The sequence below is a fragment of the Musa acuminata genome, chromosome BXJ2-8 (assembly GCF_036884655.1).
Source record: "Musa acuminata AAA Group cultivar baxijiao chromosome BXJ2-8, Cavendish_Baxijiao_AAA, whole genome shotgun sequence".
Lineage (NCBI taxonomy): Eukaryota > Viridiplantae > Streptophyta > Magnoliopsida > Zingiberales > Musaceae > Musa > Musa acuminata.
The window spans coordinates 48,130,803-48,152,285 of record NC_088345.1 but is presented as its reverse complement, the minus strand read 5'-3'; the positions used below and the strand labels follow the sequence as shown (position 1 = coordinate 48,152,285).

The window sequence follows — 21,483 nt, the reverse complement described above, 5'->3', positions numbered from 1 at the left end:
TTGCCACTTTTCCTAGCCTCCATGCCTTGTCTACTACGGACTCGTCCGCTTTAACCCTTCTGCCATGACCTCTTCCGGGGAAATCCATCACCCGTGACCGAAGAACCTTGCCAGTGAGGCCTACCACGACACATTGCTGCAGAAAAATTAGACGACGAATCTGCAGCTACTCGCGTAGCTTAATTTACCGGATGGACAAATTCTACCGTCATCTACCTCATCATCAGGTACCCAAAAGCAGCAAGCTGTAAGGCACAGTAATGGCAGTCACAGATCATCATGTGCTCATGGAAACAAACATGGACAGTAGTGATCACGGAACAAACAGTTGGCATAAATCTTGTATCATCTCATCATCAGCTCGAGTAGAACATCCTCAATATGCAGATGCATTGTCCCCTACCTTCCGCTCAAATGTGACATCTAATAACCATTTGACACGGTACTAATTTAGATCAAATATACAAGTCTTATCGTTAGGCAACGCATCATTTGGTTGTGAATTAGCTTGTAGAGCTTGGATAGCCCAACATGAACTGAAATGGCAACTGCAGGTAATAGAAGGGAATGATGATGAACTATTGATATCCACCGATCGTGCAGGGCCTTTGTTTCGGATCATGGACAGAGAGGATATATACAAGACTATAGAAGGCCAAGTTCATGGATCGAATGTCTTGAATTGATTTATATGTGGGCTGAACCAATTGTTCGGGCCACATGGTTTGGACCTATGTACATTAAGCGTGTCAATTCCCCCGAAGGAAGAATAATATGCTCCTTGAAGAGTACAAAGTCGAATTAATCGAAGAATATATATGATTGGACCTGAAAAATCGAGATATTTTCTTAATTAAAATAGTTGTTATTATTTATTTCAGAGAATATTTATGTTCATTCTAAATTAGATTAAGATGGGAAAAATAATTTTTTTTATTCAATCGCTAGCCACCTGTTGGCCTCCTCGTCTCCTTCCGCCATCGTTCACCTTCCACCTTTCATGTCTCGTTCTCTTCACCTCCTTCCTCGTGTAGCGTCTCTTTGCAACTTTTCATATCTTATATACCAATAATTAGATACTTTATTTTACTTAAGTCTACATAAGTGAATTGGATATTCGCTTTTTAACTTTTTAAATATCGTCACGTATTATTTAATATAGATAAAGTTTTTTTTTATAATATTGGTTGATGTAATTTTTTTTTATCATATTCTGTATGATGAAAGTTTTATTTTCATTCGTCTAATATTATTCATTTTTATAATTTTAATATTTTAGATTTTTTATTCTATTTTTTTAAATTATTTTTATATAATTTAAAATATTTTTAATTAAGCATACGATCTGATCAGTGATTCAATGACCACATTGTTTCCCCAATTTTCTAAAAATATTATTCAAGTTTGAATAACATTATTATTTTCTAAAAATATCTTAACACATTCGTATCGAAAATAAGGGCAAGAAAAATGATTAGCCTCTTTTAGCGTTAACAAAATTATAGTATTGTTTTCGACATAGATCATGTGGGGTGAACTTAACCTTGTCTAATATAGAGCACATGATAATCTAGAGATACTAACGAGAACAAATGTCATATGTGATTGGTGTCAAATATTATTCCCTCGTTAAATGTAAAATGACTTTTATTATATATGAGTATATTGTACGTATAGTACGGTAATAGGAAGAATATCGTTAGTCATCATTAATCATTATTTGATACATGATCCCTATATAACACCTAAGGTAAAAAAAAAGATAAAGGCCATCATCCACTTGTTTGTTCAAGTGGATAAAGGTTTAAGGCAAACAATTGTAAACTATCCATTCTTGTCACCCGCATGAATAAAAGACGAAAAGGAAGTTATTTGAGATGGTTAAATGTTATCTCCCTATTGAATATTTTATATAATATTTTACTTTTTATAACTAAGTATAAAAGCTCATCTCTAACATGACCACTTATATCTATACTTATTAATATCGGGTTACTAACTTAGGCGTTAGAGAGACCAAATCGAAAAACCTCTCGTGACCTTAGTCTTCGTACAGGTGACATCTTAAGAGCTTGATATTTTTACCTCAAATAACCCTACACACATGAGTCTAAACCATGTCTAGCTAACTAGGACGTCAATAACATCTTTTTGTAATATTTTTGATACTAGAAGGAGAGCCCAATATAGTAAGAACACCCTATCATTGACCCTCTCAATGAATGCTCGAGCGAAGAGATTTTATTTTGGACATACGATACTTTCACTCAAAGGGGATAATAGCCACCATTTTTGCACATAGATGCATTCACCTCATTGTGAACACTGATGTGATATTGATGTTTATTTAATAACTCAAGTATCTCATCCTTAGGGATGATACTAAGCCACCTACTTATCCCCGTCAAGATATTTTTAAATCTTATTTAGCGATTGTAGACACTAATAAGTATGATATAGGTTGTCACTCCGCTTTCCCTAATTAGCTCAATAGGCAGTGCCACTAGCTCAACCGTGATCTTTGGCTCAACTGCCATTGACAGTGACACTCATTGAGGTTCCCTAATCTGATGTGGTGTTAACATCCCAAGAGCATACAAGACTTATCGAACCATTGGTTAAGAGGGCATTTTGGTCCCTAATTATGAAATTCAACGGACTACACCACTACTCTATCTTGCCTAAATTTGAGGCCTAGTTAGTGAAGATAATAAAGGATTCCCTACGGATCCAACTGCAATAGATGGATTGATATTTGGAGGAGATGCGATGAAAGTTCCAACAGTCAAAGGAGGAAGTTGGTTGACCCCACCGCAGGTCGGTTGTTATTCATCTAAAAAAGCCAATATGAATCAATTCCAGCGAACTTTCATCTCCCTTCCTTAGAGGCATTTGATAGTAATGCCAACCTGATAAAGCATATTGTAGCTTTCTGCACCCAAATGTTATTGTATGACACTTCAGACACTCTATTATGTCATAATTTTCCGATCATAATAAGAGGCCTAATACGAGAATGGTACACCCTTTTGAAGTCACTTTTCATCAGTTTTTTTACCCAACTTATGAGGGAGTTTGAACTTGACTCTCTTGAGAACATATACCGATGGTATTCAGTGGTAACACTCCTAAGACTCAAGCAGGGGAAGAAGGAAATACTCACAAACTTTGTCACTCAATTCACGAATGAGACCCCAAGTGTGATAGATGTCCATATATTACTCATAATATAGACCTTCATGATGGGGCTTAAGCCCTCTTGTCTTTTATGGATGTTGATAGAGAGATTACTTATGACTATACTTGAGGTACTCTAAAGGGTCAATCAATACATTACCATTAAGGTAATAGTCTTCGACAAGTGTGAGGAGTCATGCAAGATGCCGAAATATGAGCAACCACAATCAACCCCCAACCTGAGGTCACTAAGTAAAGAAAAAATGAATGACTTGAGTTACCTTGTCTAAGGTTCAAGCTGTCCCTCCCTTAATATAACTAAAACTGAAGTTTTTTATAGATAAAGGAGAATGAGCTCTTAAAAGATCATTATCCGATGAAGACCTCATTGGTGAAAAGAGGCATGTTCAAATACTACTAGTTCCACCGAAATTACGATAACAACACAGAGGATTGCCTTGGCTTGAAAGAACAGATTGAAGAGCTCATATGTTATGGACATCCCAAGTGATTCATTCGAAAGAACTAAGAACCCTCGCCTCGATCTCAAGGGCTAATGGAGAGGTAGATTGATGTTATCATTGGTAGACCTACCTCGAGGGGAGATAACTTTTTGGGTTATAAGAATTATGCTTAAGCTACTATTGAAAAGTGCTTGAGAATGGAGGGTAACTTGGAGATATCTTTTAAGGAGAAAGAGACACAAAGGTCAGGAAACTGATCTCTCTTCTTCTGCCCAAGGTAGAGAGGTTTGGCACCTAAGCCTCATTATAGCTCACGCCACCACAGAGCTAAGGAAGTCAAGAAACCTAACCCCCTTCCTCTACCCGAGGTAGGGAGCTCGGGCACCCAACTCTTCCTTTTGTCATTATGGAGGTTGAGAAACCCAACCCCCCTCTTTCATCCAAGGTAGGGAGGTCAAACATTCGACTTTCTCTTTTCATTGCTAACGACACATGGAGGTCGAGAAACCCACCCCCCTTGTTGCCAAGGCATGGAGGAGGGTCGGATTCACACCGATAAGAATTGATCTACTTCTGAAGAGGGCCCATCGATGAGGAGTGATCTCTCACCAAGACATAGAGGTTAGGTGCCTCAACCCCCTCCCCCTCGTTGTCGAGGCATGGAGGTTGGGCATCCCAACTCCCTCGTTCCCGAGAAGGGCCTGTCAATGAGGAACAACCCTTTGCCTAGGGATAAAGGTCATTGATACAAGGTGCGAGTTGGGCACCCTCAACCTTAGGCGTTTGCTTGATGTGTGAAGTCTAGAATCAATCGAAGAGACATAAGCTTAACATATCAAATAAACTAAATGCCGTACTTTATATCTTTTTTACAAGAGCCCCCTAAAGCATATATTTCGAGGGGGATAAATAATAAAAAGAATATCGTCAGTTAATCATCATATGATAAGTGGCCTATGTGTAACACCTAAGTTAGAAAGAGAAGACAAATGTTACCCTTTACGTATCTGCCCACATGGTCAAGGATCCAATATATGCGATTGTATGTTGTCTCCCCTTGTCGCTCGTATGGATAAAGATCAATCGAAGATTATTTGATACGATTCGAGATTATCTTCCTATATAATATTTCATAAAATATTTCATTCCGTTATGTTGAAATATAAAAACTCATCTATAACGTAATAAAAAGATAATTATTTTTTAATCTCTCGAATCCATAGTATTACTAATTTCGTCGCCCACGAAATTTCTTCACATTTTAAGAGTTTTATATTTTTATCTTAAAAGTATTTCGAATAATCTTATATATATATATATATATATATATGTCATATCTTCACATCTTTTCAGAACATAGCGTGACAGAAACGATGAAACGACGGCACAATTTCGAGAGAACCCGAAGGATTTATAGCCGTCTGATCCCACGGTTGGGCGTGTCGGGTGTCAAAAAAAAAAAAAAGATTCCGTAACGTAATGACATCGCTTTTCGTACCCGTTGAGGTCTTAGTCGATGTACCACGTGTGGGACCCGTCCGTTTCCTCCAGCTGAAAGGAACATAGTTTAACGAGCGACGGTGAAATGGTAGGCGAAAGCATTTCTTATCGTATGGCACGACCAAAAGAGTCCATTTCACTTTCTTCAAAGCCAATCAGATACCGTTCGTCATTAACATTCGGACTAAGTTCGATGCTCTTCGTGGGTCCCACAGGGAAAACAACGGTTTCTAAGAGTCCATTTCACTTTCTTCAAAGCCAATCAGATACCGTTCGTCATTAACATTCGGACTAAGTTCGATGCTCTTCGTGGGCCCCACAGGGAAAACAACGGTTTCTAAGAGAATTTTAAGCAACAAAACGAAACGGCTCGTTTGGTGAGATCCGTTGTAACGCGCACCTCCAACTTCGCTTCGCCTCTCTCTCTCCTCTCTCTCCGTTCTCCTCGAAAAGTTCGTTCTCGAGTTCTCCAAATCGTTCGTCTCCCTTTCAAGATTGTCTTCGAGCGCTCCGTATTTCTGCCTTTGCTGAGGCGTTTGGATCTTTTGCTCGGTTCTTTCAATTAATTGGTCAGTTCGTCGACATAACTTGGTAGGAATTTGGGAATTTCTAGGTGAGCGAGTTGGTTTCAATTTCTCCCTCTGTTTTTTCCTTTTAGGTTTATTCGATAGCATATATTGTCTTCAACCGCTTTTTGGCATCTGTTCCGACATCATTTGATAATGGAGTCGGCTTTTCGTGTGAATTACTGATCATAAATTAGGTCAATTCTACGGAGTGGTGGTTCATTCTATTGTGAAAATTTTGGTTTTGATTTTAGTTTGGTACTTGTTTCTTTGAGTTATTCAGTCTAGCGAGCTTTTTGAGTTCTTCGTCCATCATGGGCAATTACGTGCGGTTTAATTAGTAACAGATGTAGTGGATTCATGCAAAGTTACAGTAGATAGACAGTGTCTTAGTTTGATGCAAAAAGAGCTTTTTGCAGCTGCCAAATCTTTTTTGGGGTTGGCTCACGACCAGATAAGAAAATATGAATCATGGCATCTCCTTTTGCAACTTACGTGGTTCAATTGACGGGAATAATCTTTCCTCTTGAAGGGGTAAAGGTGCATACATTAACTCTCTCTAGACTCTGGATCAACGTCTTGTTATATGCCCAGACATACTAACTTCTGGAAGATTTTAATGAAGAAAATCTAAATTTACTCACACGCTCGCTTAGTAAAAGAATTTGTTGGATTAACATAAATGCTCCAACAATAAGTAAAAATTCATCTTTCCATGTTAAATCAGTTTTTCTTCGGAGCAATAATACATAGCACAACTCAATGCTGGACTTAAGAAATTCAGCCCCAGATTTGGCACACATCCTGATTATATGAGGGGGTGGGGTTGGTTTTGGTGCTCTTTAGATGCGTGCAACATCTCTCGAGTCTTTTCTTAAGTTGGCATGCAGTCACGGTATGCAGCAATTTGACTGCTTTGTGTTGTCCTTGTTGACAAACCATGATAGAAAAGTTTGGTTTTTCTGTTGCTCCATATTTAGGTTTGGTATTTGGTTTTACTTTGGTAGCTGATGGTAGTATTCTAAAGATTTTAAGGTCTGAGCTTGTTGTTAAGGAACTTGGTAAATTACATGGTTTCCAGGGTTTAGTCAGTTTGCTGCTTTAATATGTAAATGTCAACTCATGCAGATATGATGTAAATCAGTGATGAACTGTTTCTATTCAAAGCAAGAGTATGAGTTTTAAGACCAGGAAAAAGTAGAAAAATTTCTTGTTTCATACTTACGTTACTGTGATTTAGATGCCACAAAATCTTTTATTCAAAGCTAGAGTATGAGTTGGAAGACTAGGAAAAAGTAAAAAATTGCCTTGTTTCATGTTTACGTATCTGTGATTTAGATGCCACAAAATATTTTATTGCTCGATATTTTGTTCCGGCTTATTTGTTATCTGTTACTAGTAATAATTCAAGTCAATTTGTCAACTGTTTAAGTCATGATTATATTACATGAAAATATATTTGGAAACACAGTGGGATTTAGTTAAATATCCACTCCTATTTTTTCTGTGAGTTTTGATAATATTATGAAATATTTTTTTAATAAATATGAAAAAGGAGGATGGTTCTTTGGTCAGCGATGTGGTTGGACTCATGTTGTAAAATCTCATTTTGTATCTTAACAAGAATTTTGCAATAGAAGAATTCTGGATTGAAAAGAAGATCCTTTGTTTCCTTGATGGGAAATAAGGTAACCTCACAAATGAAAAGAAGAAAAACAAAACAACAGTTCATCACATCTATGCTTGAAAAAAAAACGAAATGTGTAATGTGAACATGTGTCGACCTTTCGAGTTAAGGTATTGATGCATTCTATAGCCCTTCAATTCCACAACTGCAAGTTGAGGAACTAATGCATGTTTTATTCTTTTATACCCGTGACTTTCTGTCATTACAACTTATTTTGGTTGTTTACTTTTAAAATTTAGAGATTTTACAATTTATTTTGGGTTGAGATATTTCGTTCTGACATTCATGGAATAATCTATTTAGTCTTGTGTACTGTAATGGTGCTGACAATTCTCGGCAGCACTTCAGATGGTATCACACTTGGTACATACTATTTTACATGTTGAGAATGCTACCAGTTTGTTATTTATGAAAATTAGGTTGGATAGATATCCTGCTACATTCTTTACCTTTCAATTCCTCATTTAGTGTATGCTCTAAAATATGTTGAGTCATGTGCTCAGGTGAAAGATATAGCTGTTGTACTAGTTTGAGCAATGGCCGGACAAGCTGCAAGCTCACTGTCTGAATCATTTGAGTATATGCTGCTTGAGGGAGATCCTTATCATCTAAGGGCCGTTGTATCAACAAGTCTTAGTAGGCCGTGGATTGATTCCAACATGCTGAAACTTAAGCACAGGATAGGACGAGGATCTTTTGGTGATGTTTGGATTGCGACTCATCACCAACATACTGATGACTATGAGCACTATCATGAAGTTGCTGTAAAAATGTTATACCCTATAAAGGATGATCAGATTCAAACTTGTTTAGCCAAGTTTGACAAGATATTCTCCAAGTGCCAAGGGCTAGAAAATGTTTGCTTTCTTCATGGTGTTTCACTTCAAAATGGAAGAGTAAGTTGATAATCTGATTTAGGCATTATACATGTTGGAGTTTTGGTGAAGGAAACTTAGTGAAAAAAAAAAAATTTATAGTGTAAACACTGGAAATGTGTGTTGAATAATTTTTCAGGTCTGCATTGCTATGAAATATTATGAAGGATCAATAGGTGACAAGATGGCCCGTCAAAAGGGTGGAAAGCTTTCACTTTTTGATGTCTTAAGGTGCTACTGTAGATGCTGGAAATACTGTTTTCCTCATACATTAGTTGAATATGGTGTTAACAGCTATTATCTGCAGGTATAGTGTCAATTTGGCTCAGGGAGTGTTGGATCTCCACAGAAGAGGGTTTCTGCTCCTCAATCTTAAGCCTTGCAACTTTCTTCTTGACGAGCATGATCAAGCAATCATAGGAGATTTTGGAATACCACTTTTACTGCATGGACTTACATTGCCATCTTCAGACCTGGTTCAAAGACTTGGTACTCCAAACTACATGGCTCCTGAACAATGGGAACCAAGTATCAATGGTCCAATCTCATTGGAAACTGATTCATGGGGGTTTGGATGTAGCATTGTGGAGATGCTAAGTGGTGTACAACCTTGGCGTGGTAAGTCACCTGATGAAATATATCAACTAGTTGCAATAAAGAAGGAAAAGCCAAATATTCCTCGTGGCTTGCCTCCAGAAGTGGTCGATATTCTTTATGGATGCTTTGAGTATGATTTTCGAGATCGTCCTTTAATGATGGATATTTTGTGTGCATTTAAAAGGTAAGTAACCATTCCAGCATTAGATGCTAAATGTATTGGTCGTGCGATTGTAACTCAAAATTTTGTTTAGCATAGATGTTAAATTTATGATACTGTTCATATTAAATGACTATTCATCCTACATGTGCGTGTCATCTGTTACTTATTTTATTCTTTTTTATGTGAGTGAACAAATTGATGTCAGATTTTTTAAAAAAAGAAATTTAGTGTCAATAATGCTTGGGTTTTATTAGGAGGATTTTAACTGTATTGGGAAGCAAATTCTTGGACTAAAGGTCTTTTACGTATTCCCTTTTATAAGATTGTTTATGGCTTATCGATATCTCTTAATTTAATAAATGTTTGTTTGAAAAATCAAAGTGCCTTTGTGTGTGGTTTCATCATGTCAGGAGCATCTTAGTGCTTTTTGGTCTCTCATCTAGTATTATTTCCATTTCATGTTGTAGAGAGTTTACATGTGGACATGGATTAAATGGTAGCTGCAACTTTTATGTGTTCTGACAGAGTTAATTGATACACAAAGGCTATCCTATAACTCAGTTGCGTGCCAAGCACATGCTGGCTGTAAGGCAGCATGGTACCGCTCCCTGTGCCCAGCATGTGGAAAAGCTTGATACTAGTGCTTGAGCAATGTATTCAGCAACATATTTTACGTGTATATGGAAAGCTTACCACAGCATCAAAAAATGGACCAGGACAACAATCTTTGGCAGATACTTCTAGCTGAATTTTAGAGTTATTTTCTTTTCTCTTGTTTATTGCATTTCCCCATTGTTCTTAGGTGCTACCTTTTTGACCATTCATGAGACTGCTTTTCCATTATCATATGTTGTCCTATGTTTTCCTTTACAGTGTCATTTTCTTCGTCATGTTTTACATAGAAATACCAAAGGTTTTCCTTCTTTATGAATCTAACAGCACTGTCATTCATCTTTCTTCAGTCCTTGCTTGTGAATGTACTCTTTCATCCATTATAATTCCAGATGAAGACCTAGTCTGTTGGTCCAATAACATCATATGCTTTTTTGGAGAGGGTTTACCTAATGATGCTCAAGTAGAACATTTAATTATCATTGAAATTTAAAACTGATTTGTTAAGAAATGTTCTTTATAATGGTGTTGATTGACATGACTTGTTATATACTTTTGTGTTGGATGCGGAGGTTTAGTTGTTGGCACGTATTTTTTTTGTCATGTTAGAATTTAGGGATTTGTAATGTTCCACTTAATGGTTGTAATGGAACTTCAAAGTTATTTCCATGTGAATGAGCTATTTATTTCTAAGGCATGCTGTAGACTTTTGTAACTTGAACTTAAATGAAATGGCTCTTATGGAAACTTTGTGTCTACCTAGTTATCATTTGTTGATCACTTTATGCAATATCTCCTGTTATTCAATATCTAATCAGTAACTACCATGTTTGACAATTAAAGCTATATTTGTAATCGAGACATTTCCATAATGGGGAAGGCTAATCATGATTTCTGATCATTAAACAATGACATGAAGCCATTAAACTGGTTTATAGTACTTTGTTGGTAGTGTAATTGCTAGGAAGTCATCCATAATGAATGTTGATTAGTGAACTGCATAAGCTACTTCATGCTGATATGTTCATGAAGATAAGGAGAATCATCAATTTTCTTTCTCAACTGTGTAAAGTATGTCTTTCCTATACTTAAAATATGATCAAAGAACAATATTTTCACATTAATCGAAGTTTCCTTGTATGGAAAATTTTCCGACCCGCTGCCACTCAGTAATAAGGCATGCTCATGATTTTAGTTGTTGGATTGATGTGGTTAGAAATTTATTTAATAACATTGTTATCAAACAACCATTAGGGTTGCAAATGGTCTCCAATGCTTTAGCAAAATGTTACAAGTGTGAAATAGTTTTTAGCAGGTGTGCTTGGATTTTTTTTTTTTTTTGTCTAAAGGGTGAATTAACCTTAGCAAGTGGAAACTGTGTTTTCATTTTTCAACATCTAATTTACATCATTGATCTATGAGTTATGATTAAGCCGAACTCCTACCAAATTGTGAAAATAATATGTAGTAGTAGGAACTAAATATATGCTCATGATTATGAGCCCTTGTAACATGTATTTGGTTATTTATATTTACTAGCATGCTCTCATGCTCGGAGGATAGTTCTCCTGAATCCAATGACAACCTTTTACAACAGTTGGCTTTCTGAAGAGAAGAAAAAGGGCAGATCTAACCTTTCATTGACTCTTCTTTTTTTCAGTTGTGAGGGTGCTGTTTTTAACAAGAGTGATTCTGATTACCAGATGGCTGGAAAACGTTACACCGATTGGTCACTCCTGAAGGACGAACTTCAGATAGGTGACACTGTCCGCTCTAGAAAGCCCAAAAACTCATGCAAACCAGAAAGCATGGAGATCCCAGAGGGAAATGTTGTTGGTAAAGAAGCTGATGGCGATAGCAATGGTTTCATTCTTGTCAGGATTCATGGATTTCACAATCCTCTCAGAGTGCACTGCTCCATGGTCGAGAGGGTGACATATGGCTTTGCTGCTGGTGACTGGGTACGGGTAAGGAATGAGGACAAGAAGAGGTCTCCAGTTGGCATTCTCCATAGTATAGAGCGTGATGGAAGAGTAACAGTTGGTTTTATCGGGATGGACACTCTTTGGCATGGGCATTACTCGGAACTTCAAATGGCAGAATCCTACTGCGTTGGTCAATTTTTGAGGTTGAAGGCAAGTGTCTCTAGTCCCAGATTTGAGTGGCCATATAAACGAGGCAGCGGGTGGGCGACTGGTAGGATCGCTGAGGTTCTTCCGAATGGTTGTCTCGTGGTTAAGTTTCCAGGCAGATTTAGCTTTGGAGAAGCCAGCAGATTTCTTGCTGACCCTTGGGAGGTGGAAGTGGTAAGCTTTAAGACATGCGAGGGAGTGGTAAAGAAGTACCAGCACCTTGAAGACTTCCATTGGGTTGTGAGGCCATTGGCCATTGCTTTGGGTTTGTTCACAGCTTTAAAATTGGGGCTTTTTGTTGGAAAAAGCTTCGGCAAGTCGAGCAGGAAGAAAGCTGGGAAAGTTAGCATCTCTGGACAGGCAGGAAAACAGCAGCAGCAAGACATGCAGAATGCTACTAATCCAGTGTGGCTTCCTCATTCCGTGTCAAATATCCTCTTTAGAGAAGGTGCTCATCCTGCTAAATGATGCCACATTCTTCTTCTCTAGTCTGTGGAATGGCTCTCCCAACCAAAACTCATCGATGTACATAAGACCGATCATAGATCTTCGAGTTATCCTTCACATCTTGATGTAAATATTCTCTTTAGCTGATGTCGGTTCTGTCATCACAACAGAACTCCAGATTCCATGTTTTCAGCACAAGATTGATCTGTTTGACATTTATTTCTTTGGTGCCAGCACTGCTAGTTATGGCCCTCGGTACTTATTCTTGCTGCTGGATTCAAAAGCATCGTTTGCTTTCTGGTGAGGTACTTTGTTCTTCCTGCTGATCAAGATGTTTACATATGGATATGGATGGATTCATTTGCTTTAACATCACAGGACAAGGATAAGTGCGTTATCAGCTCACTTGCATTTACTGCAAGAGCGCAATAAGAATCTCATTTAACATATATGTTTTTTAGGACATGTAATTTAGGACATCGAACGCGTGGAACAATAAGAATCTCATTTAACATATATGTTTTAGATATGTATCACCATAATTCTTTGGAATTAATTTGTGTAATAAATAATCATCTGATCAAACCTTTCATTTATTAGAATACAAGAATTAAAATTGCTTGGATCAATACACCTTGAATCGTATGAGAAGTCATTTCATGTTTGTTGCGAGAGCTATAGCTTCCTTTATAGTCCCTCATCACCATTAAAGAATGTAGAGATCAAGGCGTGCCACAGCCGACCTCGTCGCGCCAACGGAGGAAGACGACGGCCGCGCCGTAGTGCGACAGCGCCCCGGCCATCACGAACACATGGAATATCTGGTGGCTGTGGCCGGCGAGGTCGAACCAACCGGGCTTCCACCGTTCCGGCACCCTCGTCACGTAGAAGACGGTCCCTGTCAAGTAGGACGCGGCCATGGCCGCCTCGTACGCCAAAGTCACGTTGCGTCGCGGCTCACCCCAGTTCACGACGGCCGCGTGCACGGCGGGCACGATGCCGAAGAGGCCCATCCCCGAGAAGAGCAAGGCACGGTAGGCCCGGAACTTGCCGGTGGAAAGATGCGGCGAGAGGAGGGTGAAGACGGTGACGAAGCCCATGGCGGAGATGGCTACCAGGTAGGTGAGCTGCCAATGGGGATCGCACTGGAAGATGTAGTGGATGGGGGGGAAGAAGGAGGTCACGATCATGACGGCGATGCCGACGTAGTCCATGCGGAGGAGGAAGATATTGAGGCGGTGGGAGTGGCAGCAGAGGAGGTGGCAGGAGCTGCTGCAGAGGAGGCAGAACATGGAGCCACCGAGAAACACGAAGAAGGGCCATCGCACTGCCGCCGCCGGCGGCAAAGGAGATGAGGTGGCAGCAGTTTCAGAGGAAATGTACAGCTTAATGAACGCCGCCGCTTCCTGTTCACAACCACATCCATGGAGAAGACATCCAAACCACAACATTACTCCGTAATCAAGGAAACGACACACAGACTTACTCCAAAGAAATTTCCCAGATCGCAGGAGACATTCTCCACCGCACTTGTAGGAATCGACCTGCACCCAATTAACAACCTCATAAGCCAGAGGAAGAATTCAAGAGATTGGATTCATTACCATGCTTCGATCGATCAGACATAAATCGAGTATTTAGATATAGTCACCAAGCAAGATGCCCGAGGAGTTGAGCCACTTGTGGCACATGACGACTGAGATGCAGCAAGGTGAGCCCCAAGAACACCAGGAATCCCAACAAATGTCTGTACCCACAACACCCACAAAGATCAAAAAGCGTGGCGTTGAAGGCAGAAAGATGATGTCAAGAAAAGGGAGCGTTGCACATACGTCCAGATGTTGAGGGTCTCGTTGTGCCAAGAGAAGAAGCTGAGCAGTGCGTTTTTGATCGGCCACTCCGCCCTGTAGTAATCCCGTATGAACTCGTTCTCCTTCATGTACTCCGGCAGCTCCTCGTACCTCAACAGCTTGTATTCCTTCTCTTGCTTCCTCCGACCCTTTCCCTTCCTCCTCTTCCCCTCTAGCTTTTCCTTCATGACCACATGTTGGTCCTCGGAATCCATCACTCCTCCCTTCTGCTGCTGCCTCCTGTCTGAGGGAGCTATAAGAGGGAGAGCCAGTTCTCACAGGTTTAGAGACACAGAAATTAGAGCTGGTGATGGGCGTGAGATTGCTGTTATTACGTAATTAAATGTAGCTGAGCTACCAACCATCCACCTCATCTGTCGCATTTATAATATCTGCTCCACGAACCGTCTGTTGACGACGACTTGGATTTCGTTCTACTCCACACGCAAAGAACTCGAGGACCATATGTTGATATGCATATCAACTACCTCATGGATGGTAATGATTTATCCTCTCTTCTCGTCATCAAACTTCCATCACAGAACGTAGTTGAGCACAGTTAGAACTAAATCAGCATATTTGCTGCTGCTTCTTCTTTACTATATTAAACCCATCATCCAAATTCCACCCAGGATTGCAGGTCGCAGCAGTTGCATGTGTAAGCAGAGATTGAAAAGAGAAGATAAACATCAAAAGAGTCGAATGACATATATCGAGCTCGATCGAGCCTAAGTTTTTTAGTTGAATTGATGTTTGACCCTTTGATAGATTCAGAAAAAGCCTCAAAGCTAACACCAACATATCCTACTTCAGTAATTGAAATGAAATGCAGAGAGATTAATTGAGGAGAAGAAAGAGACGCAAAGAACCGTAAGTCAGAACCGATCAACAAAGAGTGTCTTCCGAGTCTCCGTCGTGCTTATTGTGTTCTCAGATGCAGGTGAGGGCAGTTGGAAGCCGAAAGAAAGAGACGACCGACACGGATAGCCAACCCTCAACGCCATGCATTTATGCTTGGAATGTGTGTAGGTTAGAATGATGAGCTCAAAGGAGGGAGAGGTTTTGGTTCTGCATCACAATTGCTTCTACTGTCCTCGACCTCTAAGATCATGACGAGGGGATGGTTCCAGGAATCGTGCGTTCGGTCGACCTTTTTTGACTCGTGAATCATGCCAACAACTAGAAGGAAGGCATGGCTTTTTGACTTGCCAACAGTCTCCTTGCACACAACTATGGTTTGTTTATCTGATGCAATTAAATGGATCTAATTTGATCTATTATTCGAGTATTATCTAGACTTGGATCTTTTAGTTCACGCTAAGAGTAAGTAGAATTGTATTATTTCGTCGATAAAATTCTCTTATACAAGATAGAAACGAAACAATGGAGACAGCTTCAACATGGCCACAAATCTCAGCTCCTTTTTCTCTCAAATAAGGCATGAGCAGCATTAACAATGAAACGATCATATTTAGAGCCATCCCAATAATCTATTCGAGGTGCTAGTCTTGATGGTGATTTGATGTATCTTCTTCTCCGATTAAGATTCATGCTAATCCACACGAAATATTCATGTGGGAGCAGTGAAGATAGAAAAGTTATTGTTAAGAGACTGATCTCGATAAGAATTGAAAGAGTTAGGTTACATATATTAGATTAGATTTGACCCACAACTTCATAATTGAAGTCGACAGCTATCTCACCTGTGCAATAATATGCTAATCAATCCGATTGTCTTACTACAACTGCATATAAGGGGGAGAAATATCTATCGATATATTTGATTATTTATTGATTGTTTGACCGCATTGAATAGCAGCTATCCATTAAGATTTTATGTTACAAAAGTTAATATTCTTTTGTGTTGTGCCGTGCAGAATTATGATACCAAGCAATGTTTGATTGGGAAATCTTAATCAAACTGGGAAGATTCATACCTTTAGAGTCTCATCCTAATTCAGAAATCGTTCATTTATTGAATTCAGATTGATTTTAATTGGAAAGCTTCTTAAAGCAGGAAGGATACTGAAGCTCGAGTTCAACAAATTGCACTCGTTGACTTAATGAATCATCATCAGCAAAGACTAAGACTGAGTCACCAGAAAGCCATGATGTTCCATGTTGGACATACTTCCCATGCAAATTTAGTTTCAGACTGCGTTGTCAACTTCAAAATCATATAATCTAAAGAAGCACAGGCATTGACATGGGACTGATAGGGAAGCATTATATGAAATGGTAGATTAAGTAATAAACAAACAAACAAACAAAAAAATAATAAGGTTTTAATAGTGCTTTTCCTTTCCAAATATACTGAAAATACAAATTTATAATGTATCGAAAGGTGTTAAAGATACACGAATAAAACTATGAGGTCAACTATATGAATCTCTTGTCACCATTAAGATTCGTAGAAAATCATATGTCTTGTTAAATTAAAAGTATTTAAAAATTTATTTGTAGTTTATATTAATATCTTACCGGGCATTCTTTTATAGAGAGTTAAAGGTTTCAAGTATTTCCAAGAATTTTTAATGTAATAAAATAAATCAACGTCATCAAATTCACCGATATTAATGTAAACAAACTAATATTTGCATTACTATGAAATAAAAATAGAATATCTATTAATATTTGAGAAAAATAATATGGTTTATTCCCTAATATGAAATCAAAAGTATCTTTTGTAATCCTCAAATATTTAAAAGAAAAGTGATTTCTTTTTTCAATTTAACATGAAAAATGTTACTATTCAAAAATAAATTCTCCAAATTAGGTCATTCTTCTTATCATCCTACATGGCATCTAAGACAACCTTATCACAGATGTGAGTAACGTACCAGAGAAGGCCGAATCAGCTCGCGCCACGTGACGTGATACAACTGCCACCGATGCCGACACCAACAACGACAACACCGCAGCAGCAGCTGCTGGTGACCGTAGTGTCGTCGACAACCGATGGGGCAAGACATAAGATGAGGGAGAGAGAGAGAGGGCTTCGCTTTGGGTCGGGTCTCCATCTCTCCTTTCGAGCATTCTATCGAACAAGAGGAGGGTAGCACCGTTTCTCACCCAACAGTCCACCGATGTGCCGTGTCGGAAGGCAGATTTAACAGGAAGAAAGCAAAAGGCACAAACCTGCCTTTGTAGGGCGATGCTCGCAGTGGTAATACTCCTGCCGACACCAGCAGGACCGAGCTAAAGAAGAAGATGCAGGAAAGCCGAAGGAGAATCTAAACCACACATCGGGTTGAAGCTTCTCCTGCTATTGGCGTCCGGTCTCCAGTTTTTCTGCGTTGACAAGATTTGGATGCATGAAGCACTCCCAAATCAGCTTAATTAAGGAAAAACTATGAATGATTCCCCTACGAATAATTGATACTGTTCAATTTGACCAAGAAAATCCATCAGAATATTACACCATTTCTGCAACTACTCATCTTAAGCAAACAAATCTTCCACAAACATAACCAAAAGAAACCTTCTTGCCACTGTAAAAAGGCAAGAGAAGGTTAATTGCTAACAAGGAACTCCAAAGCCGGAGCGGATACTCTTGAGAAGTTTCGTTAATGAATGAGCTTAAATATATCCAATGTCGACTGCCAGTATTATGTTTACGACTAAAACACACATGAGAACTTGAATTCAATCAGAGGGAGTCATCCCTCTTTACCTGATGTATGAAGTCCTACTCCCAACTCTCCATACTGCTATTACCTAACCAACACTAGCCTCAAATGAAATGAAATGAAACTACAAGGACCAGACGTAATATCCGGTGCCTCACTTCCTCTTCTTGGCAGGTGGCTGAGGAAGCTCCTCATCCTCTTCATCGTCTTCGTCTTCCTCACCCTCCTCCTCGTCTTCATCATCGTCATCATCATCATCATCGTCGTCGTCGTCGTCGTCATCCTCTTCGCTTCCTCCTCCACCGTTGCCCTCAGGGTCATCAGCTTCTTCGTCCCCCTCGTTATCATTTTCCTCACCGGACAAATCATCTTCGCCTCCATCATCCTGATCATCTCCATCCTCGTTGTTGTCATCCTCATCATCATTATCATCATCTGAGTCACCATCATCCTTGTTCTCCGATACAACTTCTTGTTTACCGCCTCGAAGTAACCTACAAAGAAAAGCAACGAGTAAGAGCCTTTAGAACAATCATAACCGACTATAACGGTGAAACAGCCAGTTGAGTAACACGGAAGACAAGCATAATCTACCTGTAAACCCCTTCATACCCTTCATCCAGTGGCCCAGTTTGACTTGACAAAGATCCAACCTAAAACAGTTCAATTTTTAGTGGGAACAGAAGAAAGTTAATTTGTATGAAGGAAATATAGAATTCATATTTGAACAACTAATTTGTTCCATTTTGAGGATAACTAGTTTGTATGAATCACGGTCGATAGAAAAGAAAGGCAGGAAAAGATTATCAACAAAATTTTAAGAATTTGGCCACATATACTGTCCTGTGACCATTGAATCAGCCATCCGCTAATAAATTCAGACACATGAGCTTGTAAAAAACATAAAAACAACCATTTCAAGAAAACTACTAATGCGGCTCATGTGCCACACTCGTCAGACTAAAGGCTAAAATGCAAATATTGACCATAAATTGCATCGGATATATGATTTATATTATCACGTTAGTAAGGGATGCAGAACAAAGTCACATGGATTTCGATGGATGCAATAAATAAGAACAACAAAAAAGATATATGAAACATCTGGCGGATGAAATTATAAACCCCAACATGTGGAGAGTAAGAAAACCCAAGCTGCAACTAACAACCATAAGTAGCAGTCTCTTCCTGCAGTTCAATTCATGGCAATAACTAATTGGATCATGAGCATTGCATGACATTTACTATGAAATTAGATATTGGATGCACAAAATAGAAAAATATAACAGCCATAGAAGAAGAAAAAATTCCGTAAGTAGTAAGCTCCTCAAATAGTATGCACAGAATTAAAAAACACCAACTCATACAACCCACCAGCTTAAAATCCAGGAACTAACTTTAGAAGGACAAAACACCTAATTTTAGAAGCTTAATAAAAAACCTGATGTTAGAAACCCCTACAAATATACTTAAACCCTTTTACAATCCTAGAGCAGGTTGTTGTATTGGATGTCTTTGTTGGCCACACTGTGTGCGAGTCTCAGAGAGAGAGAGAGAGATATTATTATTCTATTCTCTATCTGGACTTTCGTTTCAACTTTTTTTTTTGTTTGGTTTTCCTATCACTTTCCAGCAAATCCAAAACTTACGGTACTGCAGCAAAGTTTCTGATCACCTCAAGCCCATGAGATCAAAACTGGGTTCTATGACATTTGGACATTGAACGAAACATCCCAATTTGACACCACCATATACACATCAGATATTCTCTCTCTCATGAAAGCTGTTAAATGAGTTTTCAAATCTAAAGAAAGCAACCCCCCATTATTATGTACCTGTTCCTAGAGAGATACATGGACAAAGACCAACTTTCTCACACACATAGAACTAAAATAGCTTCTTGATGTCTACTCACTTCTTCATCTTTGCCAACATCTAATCATACTCTAATGCCTATAATATAAGTGGGAAATGTCAACTGTGAAATAAGAGGAGAAAACAGAGAAGTGTTAAGATCAAAAACCTCACATCAACCCTATAGCTGATAAAGAAGTAATGAATATGGCCAACGATAGAACTTAAAGTATACCATAATGCAAATTTAGATCAAACAGAAAGCTAAATGTGACTTCAAAATAGAGGAAGCAAGAAATCATAAAGATCTTGATGAGGACAAACATAGCTAATTCCAATTTTGGCATAAAATAGGAAGGCAACTAGTTCAAGATATTAAGAACTTTTTTAATTGACTATAACAAACACTTATAGCCAAAAACAACTCCAAGCCCATAACAAGGTTTGCGCACTCCTCAATTACAATGTAGTTTCATTTTTTTTCTTTGTTATTTTGGGTACTGCTATCTACACTAAAACCGACAAACATGCATTATCATGTGCACTGTACATAAGGCGAGTGACAAGATTGAAAATAAGCGCTAACAAACATAACGAGGATGAAAATAAAAAAAAAGGGTGGAACAGGGCATCCTTCACTTCAAAGCCTAGTTTCAGGAGTTAAAGCAGAAAAGAAAATGAGAAGTAATTGTGGAAAAATCTCGAGAACCTAATTCTTAGGGGGAAAAAGAGATTCAACCACCTACGAAAACTAAGATATCATGGAGTGGTGTAACTCATAAAACACATAAGGCCCTAATTCTGCTCAAGTATGTTCGCAAACTTACATATTAACATATCTCTAAATTCCAACACATGTAAAAGCTATCAAAAAAAGAGCAAAGCAATCTCTCAGCCCATCCAACCATATAACTGCCACCAATGTGAGAAAACCCATCGCTCTTCCAAAGATCCAGAGACTGGATGATAAAGTGAACAAATCTGAAAGCAGGCTATACATGAATGGAGGAAAAGAGGACAGAAACTATTTTAACCAGTAAAGCCCAAAAGTATAGATATCCTCTTAAGCTACTTGCAAACAGTCCAAAATCGCTTTTTTATGCCAACAACAATCCATGCAGTAATACACCAGAAAAAGGTAACAATCTCCCGACAAATACAACTAAAAACCAACTAATGCCGTAGATCAACATGCCAAAGGCGCATGCTCAGACCATTAACTTAAAGAAATCAGACAATTAAGCGCCGAGATAAGCTAAAAAATCCTCCCTGCTTATGTAGCTCAACACTAAGGAAAGCACTGTAGCCACTCCAATCATCATATAGTCAACTTTAGTAGGCTGCTAACAAAGATCGAAAGCAGGAAGGAAAATAAAGAGGGAGAGCATCCAAACCTCCAGAAGAAGCAAAAGGAGAGACCTTTCCGCAGCCAAAACAATCTCCACCACGAGCAATTCCATTATGGAGCAGAGAGCTGAACCTCCACCACTCTCGGTTTGGCACAACGCCGCCATATCTACAAGCCAGGTACCGAAATCCATAAGCACCAGCGAGAAAAAACAGCGGAAAAGAAGGATTTAACCGAGGTCGTAGAAGAGAAGAAAGGAAGAGGAGGTGGAGGAGAAGAATCACACCCAGGTCGAAGAGAAGAAGAGGGAGCGGGGAGATAGAGAGACCAGTTTCAACGCGCTGCTACAGCGCAAGATCTCTATCAGGGTTTCTTCGAGCTACCCCTCTCGAGAAACGCAGAAAACCATTGACAAAGGTTTTGGGCGCTCAGGGTTTCGGCCGGGATCCTTTCCATTCCATCGTACGATCCAGGGATCTCAACGTATATGTGTCATGTTGGGAGTGAGGATCCTGTGAACAGACGGCTTCCAGGTGGAATTGTAAATTTTTTACGAAAGACATATATGGAGACGATCCCAGA

The 21,483-nt window shown here is 39.0% G+C and overlaps 3 protein-coding genes across 4 annotated transcripts; 1 reads left to right on the top strand and 2 right to left on the bottom strand.

Annotated features, from left to right (window-relative positions):
• The first annotated feature begins 5,516 nt into the window (after positions 1–5,516).
• Positions 5,517–12,506, top strand: LOC135619855 (protein KINASE OF THE OUTER CHLOROPLAST MEMBRANE 1-like). Its single transcript, XM_065122272.1, has 5 exons — positions 5,517–5,754; positions 7,898–8,290; positions 8,409–8,500; positions 8,577–9,050; positions 11,302–12,506. The coding sequence occupies exons 2-5, from the start codon at positions 7,931–7,933 to the stop codon at positions 12,239–12,241; spliced, it is 1,866 nt and encodes a 621-aa protein (XP_064978344.1). The 5' UTR covers positions 5,517–5,754; positions 7,898–7,930; the 3' UTR covers positions 12,242–12,506.
• A 291-nt stretch (positions 12,507–12,797) lies between these two features.
• Positions 12,798–17,121, bottom strand: LOC135619856 (heptahelical transmembrane protein ADIPOR1-like). Its single transcript, XM_065122273.1, has 5 exons — positions 16,911–17,121; positions 14,053–14,323; positions 13,872–13,967; positions 13,707–13,764; positions 12,798–13,626 (listed from the first exon to the last, which is right to left on the bottom strand). Exons 1-5 carry the CDS (start codon positions 17,104–17,106, stop codon positions 12,943–12,945), a joined length of 1,305 nt encoding a protein of 434 aa, XP_064978345.1. The 5' UTR covers positions 17,107–17,121; the 3' UTR covers positions 12,798–12,942.
• A 497-nt stretch (positions 17,122–17,618) lies between these two features.
• LOC135585417 (uncharacterized) lies at positions 17,619–21,347 on the bottom strand. Of its 2 annotated transcripts, none has more exons than XM_065122275.1 (4): positions 21,188–21,347; positions 20,948–21,069; positions 18,294–18,352; positions 17,619–18,193 (listed from the first exon to the last, which is right to left on the bottom strand). In XM_065122275.1, the coding sequence occupies exons 2-4, from the start codon at positions 21,065–21,067 to the stop codon at positions 17,854–17,856; spliced, it is 519 nt and encodes a 172-aa protein (XP_064978347.1). In that variant the 5' UTR covers positions 21,068–21,069; positions 21,188–21,347; the 3' UTR covers positions 17,619–17,853. The 2 variants fall into 2 exon arrangements, with proteins under 2 accessions (XP_064978347.1, XP_064978348.1); XM_065122276.1 differs by having other exon boundaries at positions 21,230–21,340.
• Between the last annotated feature and the right edge of the window lie 136 nt (positions 21,348–21,483).

Excerpts from the sequence above, each read along its gene's own strand:
- LOC135619855 (XM_065122272.1), top strand. The coding sequence starts at position 7,931 with ATGGCCGGACAAGCTGCAAGCTCACTGTCTGAATCATTTGAGTATATG. Across the intron at positions 8,501-8,576 it reads TCACTTTTTGATGTCTTAAG|GTATAGTGTCAATTTGGCTC; the intron begins GTGCTACTGTAG and ends TATTATCTGCAG. Across the intron at positions 9,051-11,301 it reads ATTTTGTGTGCATTTAAAAG|TTGTGAGGGTGCTGTTTTTA; the intron begins GTAAGTAACCAT and ends TCTTTTTTTCAG.
- LOC135619856 (XM_065122273.1), bottom strand. The coding sequence starts at position 17,106 with ATGCTCGAAAGGAGAGATGGAGACCCGACCCAAAGCGAAGCCCTCTCT. Across the intron at positions 14,324-16,910 it reads AGCTGATTCGGCCTTCTCTG|CTCCCTCAGACAGGAGGCAG; the intron begins GTACGTTACTCA and ends TCCCTCTTATAG. Across the intron at positions 13,765-13,871 it reads CTCCTCGGGCATCTTGCTTG|GTCGATTCCTACAAGTGCGG; the intron begins GTGACTATATCT and ends AATTGGGTGCAG.
- LOC135585417 (XM_065122275.1), bottom strand. The coding sequence starts at position 21,067 with ATGGCGGCGTTGTGCCAAACCGAGAGTGGTGGAGGTTCAGCTCTCTGC. Across the intron at positions 18,353-20,947 it reads TCCTTTTGCTTCTTCTGGAG|GTTGGATCTTTGTCAAGTCA; the intron begins GTTTGGATGCTC and ends GAACTGTTTTAG. Across the intron at positions 18,194-18,293 it reads GGGTATGAAGGGGTTTACAG|GTTACTTCGAGGCGGTAAAC; the intron begins GTAGATTATGCT and ends TTTTCTTTGTAG.